This window comes from Gekko japonicus, unplaced genomic scaffold (assembly GCF_001447785.1).
Source record: "Gekko japonicus isolate JY-2015 unplaced genomic scaffold, Gekko_japonicus_V1.1 scaffold3134, whole genome shotgun sequence".
In the NCBI taxonomy this organism is placed as follows: Eukaryota; Metazoa; Chordata; class Lepidosauria; order Squamata; family Gekkonidae; genus Gekko; species Gekko japonicus.
Window position 1 is genome coordinate 143,374 of NW_015170986.1, and position 4,825 is coordinate 148,198.

The 4,825-nt window shown below is 53.9% G+C and overlaps 1 protein-coding gene across 1 annotated transcript in view; it reads left to right on the forward strand.

Annotated features, from left to right (window-relative positions):
• The first annotated feature begins 3,602 nt into the window (after positions 1-3,602).
• The window catches only part of TAF10 (TATA-box binding protein associated factor 10), a 4,908-nt gene continuing 3,685 nt past the window's right edge, over positions 3,603-4,825 (forward strand). Inside the window, exon 1 of the mRNA XM_015418980.1 lies at positions 3,603-3,659. Coding sequence (XP_015274466.1) covers positions 3,603-3,659 — 57 coding nt within the window. The remainder of the gene's footprint in view (positions 3,660-4,825) is intronic.

Genomic DNA, 4,825 nt, shown 5'->3' on the forward strand with positions numbered 1-4,825 from the left:
CAGTGGGAGGGCTTCTAATGTCCTGGCCCCATTGGTGGCCCTCCGGATGGCACCTGGTGTTTCTGGCCACTGTGTGATACAGAGTGTTGGACTGGAGGGGCCACTGGCCTGATCCAACATTGGCATCTCTTATGTTTTAGGGCTATTAGCAACTGATGGACCTCTGCTTCATATGCTGATCCAATTCCCTCCTGAAGCGGTCTATGCTTGTAGCTGCCACCACACCACCTCCTGTGGCCGTGAATTCTATGCGTAAATTGCTCTTTGGGTGAAGGACTTCCTTTTATCTGTTCTAACCCGACCACTCAGCAATTTCATGGAGTGCCCACAAGGAGTTCTTGTATTGTGAGAAAGGGAGAAAAGTCCTTCTTTCTCTACCTGCTCTATCCCATGCATAATCTTATAAACCTCAATCATGTCAGCCCTCAGGCGTCGTTTCTCCAAGCTTAAGAGCCCCAAGCGCTTTAACCTTTCCTCATAGGGAAAGTGTTCCAACCCTTTTATCATTCGAGTTGCCCTTTTCTGCACTTTTCCCAAAGCTATAGTATCCTTTTTTAAGGTGTGGTGACCAGAACTGTACACAGTATTCCAAATGAGGTCACACCATTGATTTATACAGGGGCATTATGATACTGGCTGATTTGTTTTCAGTTCCCTTCCTAATAATCCCCAGCATAGCATTGGCCTTTTTTATTGCGCTCGCACACTGTCTCAACATTTTCAGTGAGTTATCTACTACGACTCCCAAGATCTCTCTCTTGGTCAGTCTCTGCCAATTTGGACCCCATCAACGTGTATTTATAGTTAGGATTTCTTGTCCCAATGTGCATCACTTTGCACTTGGCCACACTGAACCCCATTTACCATGTTGATGACCACTCGCCAATCCTTGACAGGTCCCTTTGGAGTGCCTCACAATCCTCCCTGGTTCTCACCACTCTGAACAATTTAGTGTCATCCACAAATTTAGACCCTTCACTGCTTACTCCCAACTCCAAATCATTAATGAACAAGTTAAAAAGCATCAGACCCAGTACTGAGCCCCGCGGTATCCCAATGCTTACCATTCTCCACTGAGAAAACTTCCCATTTACACTAACTCTCTGTTTCCTATTAATTAGCCAGTTTTTGATCCACAAGATGACTTGCCCTTTTATCCCGTGATTTTTGAGCTTGCTTAGGAGCCTTTGATGAGGAACTTTATCAAAAGCTTTCTGGAAGTCAAGGTAAACAATATCTATTGGATCCCCCTTGTCCACATGTTTGTTCACCCCCTCAAAGAACACGAACAGGTTAGTAAGACAAGATCTTCCCTTACAGAACCAATGGTGTCTTCCTCCTCAGTAGCTTTTATCAACGTGCCTACTAATTCTTTCCTTAATAATGGTTTCCACCAACTTACCCAGTATCGCCGTCCAACGGACTGGCCTGTAATTTCCCAGATCTCCTCTGGAACCCTTTTTAAAGATGGGAGTGACATTAGCTACCTTCCAGTCCTCAGGAACGGAGGCAGATTTTAAGGAAAGATTTCATATTTTTGTCAGGAGATCCACAAGTTCACATCTGAGTTCTTTCAGAACCCTTGGACATATGCCATCCGGGCCTGGTGATTTATCAGTTTTTAAGGTGTCAGTCTAGGACCTCCTCTCTCATCACCTCAATCTGACTGAGTAGTAGCCGTTGCTTGCAAGAAGGGCCAGCCCCCCCCCCAACATATAGTGCCCTAATGAGGAAAATGCTGGCTTCCTCCTGAGAGTGAACCTGGTTGAGTCAGAGAGAGGTAAGACTGCAGTAACAACAAAAGAACACAAAAATCATGGGGTATTTTTTCCATTCTAGGCAGTTTATTTTTGTAATTAATAATGAAAGAAACACGCAAGTCTAGTATACAACTCAAGAAGGTCCCTGCGGAGCACGGAAAGGGATCGGAGCACCTCTATGAGGAAAGGCTACAGCATGCGGGGCTTTTCTGCTTGGAAGCTCACTGGTGCATCTCTCCCAAGACTAGGAAGGATGGGCAGGGGGCAGGCGGAAGAGGCAGGGCAGACAAAAAAGTGCTTCACATGAATAATTAGCCCTGCTCGTTGATGCAGTGATGGCCACTGGGTTAGATGGCTTTGAAAAGGGACCGGAGAAATCCACGGAGGGTTAAGTCCATCAGCAATGGTACCAGTGGTTCTGGGGTGGTGGTGGTGAAAGAACCAAATTCTAGGCCAGAGGTGATGAGAGCCAGATCTGACATAAATGGCACTTTGCTGGGTCGGGCCATGCGTGCCACAACACATGATGCCAGGTCCCGGAGACAGAAACCGCATAAAGGACAGCAGCAGCTGGCGAGCTCCGAGTCGGCCCGTGTCCTCCCTGCGAGCCCCCTCCCCCCCGTGGGCCGGGAGGGTGTGTGTGTGTGCAGAGGGAAGCCCAAATGAGGCGGACTGGAGGGGCCGCAGTGCAGTGCTTGGGCAGATGCTCCCAGGAGGCTTGGCTGCTGCAGGCGAGGTGGTCCTGCCGTGCGGAAGCTACAAAGGAGTGGATCCGCCCATCCCCCCCCACACACACACACACCCTCGGACCTGTCGCTCGCGGGCTGCATGGGAGCCCTGGACGGGCCAGTTCTGGCTCCCCGGGACTTTTTTGACGCCCCTTTTCTAGGCGCACGGAAGAGACCGGGGCAATTCTGATGGGTCCCCCCCCCAGCTGTTGTATAGATAACCTGGAAAAGGTACAGAATTTGGCAACCGATACAAATGCCAAACGGACACCTGTGGAGAATGGCGGAGAGAGCATTTCCCCTCCCCCCCCGCACTAGAGGTTAAGACCGTACACTCCCGTGTCTGATCACTCGATACCCACCAGGTGGAAACGGCTGCTCCACGATAGGTTGGGGGCCACGGGCTTCCACGTTCAGAGCCAGCTAGGAAGATGGCCACTGAGCCAGGGCGGTCAATCATACTCCCACCTGTCGGCTCCCCAGCAGCATTTGTGCTCCTCCCGCGCTTTGGCTGCCACAGGTGCTGGTATCCTTCTGGGCTCTCCCCGGAGGAGACACCCCGGGGGGGGGGGATTTGTTCCCGCCCCACGGGAAGGGCTCCTTCTTGTCCCCAAGCAGCCCCTGAGAAGCTCGACGTCTCTCTGCCACTGAGTTCCAGGGAGGTGGTGGGGATACAGGGCCAAGAGGGCAGAGGAACTGGATCCAGGCAAGAGGGCAGTGCTGCGCATTGAGAACAGAGCTGGCATCAGAACACAAGAGAAGCCAGTGCTGGATCAGGCCAACGGCCCCTCCAGTCCGACACTCTGTCTGTCACACACAGTGGCCAGAAACACCAGGGGCCCTCAGGAGGTTGGTCCAGCAGTGGGGCCAGGAGGACACCAGAAGCCCCTCCCACTGTTGGCCCCCCCCAAGCACCGAGAAGACAGAGCATCCCTTGCCCCCAGCCCTGAAAGCCCCTATCTATCCCTTGTGGCTAAGAGCCACTGGTGGACCTCTGCTTCGTATATTTATCCAATTCCCTCTTGAAGCAATTCAGGCTTGTAGCCGCCACCACCTCCTGTGTCAGTGAGTTCCATGTGTGAATGGATCAATGTGGCATACTCCTCCCCAGGCCATGAAGCCGGCGGCCGGAGGGGCCGCCCCTGCCTGGGGTCGAGAGGTGGTGGCGGAGGCAAGGAATGCTTTTCATCGGCAGGGGCAGGCTCCTCCCCCATGACTGCTGCTGGAGAAAAGTGGACCTCCCCTCTGTCACGCTTGGCTCGTATAGCCCATGGAGGGCAGGGCCCGGTGGCGGCCTTCGCAACCCCAAGAACCTCAGTCTGGAACTCTCTTCTGTAGGATTCGGCTGTGAGGAAGCCACAAGACACTTGTCGGGTCGCAGCCCATCAACAGCCACGGGTTTCCAGGCCGGAAACATTCAGAGGCGGCTTCTGCCCTTGCCCACGTCTGTGCAGTAGTGGCCCTGGACCGCCGTCCCCTCCAAGCTGAGTTACGGTAAGTGTGGGTGAGCTCACAGGTTGTTCAGCCTCTTCCTCTGGCTCACGCATTTTTGTCTTAGCTCAGGAAGGGATGGCTCCAGAAGAGCAAACTGATTTATGCGGGCGCCAAATTGCTCGCTCACCCCTTTAAATGCCAGTGGAGCTTCTTCACACAGGAGAATTCCTGCTCACAGGAGCCCACCGCCCAGAGGGAGCATTAAAACTGCAGGGCCAGAGCCAGAGGAAGAGGAGCCTTACCCCCAGTGTCCCCTCTCAGCTGAGTGACAGTGTGAGCCAGCTCACAGGTGTTTTAGCCTCTGGCTCACGCTCAGGAAGGGGGATGGGGCTCCAGGAGAGCAGCCTAGTTCATGCCGTACAGCCAAACCCCTCCGCTCACCCCTTTAATGCCAGGAGCTCAAAAGGTAGGATTTTCGCTCACAGGACTCCACCGCTTAGGGGGAGCCCCTAGGGCAGTGGTGGCGAACCTACGTGCCACTCAGAGCCCTCTCCGTGGGCAGGCCTGCCATCGCCCCAGCCAGGCCCAGACCATCCTTAAAGTGTGGAATTCTCTCTGCCAAATGATTCTAAGTCAATGACAGCACCTGGGATGGCTTCCCTTACTTTGTTTGGATCCTCTTAAGTTAATGGGTGAGCGGTTTTTTCTAAAGTAGAACCTCAGGATTCAGGTCAGCAGACTGCCGTGTCGGCCCTTGGCGATGAATAGGGGGGTTCTGGGGGCCGCAGTTTGGGCCCTCGCCGCCACCGCCCTATAGCGTGACCCTGGACCGCCTGGGGGGGGGGCGGGGCGGGGGGGGCGCCAGGCTCCCATCCAAGGCCAAATCCCCCCCCCCCCCCCCGC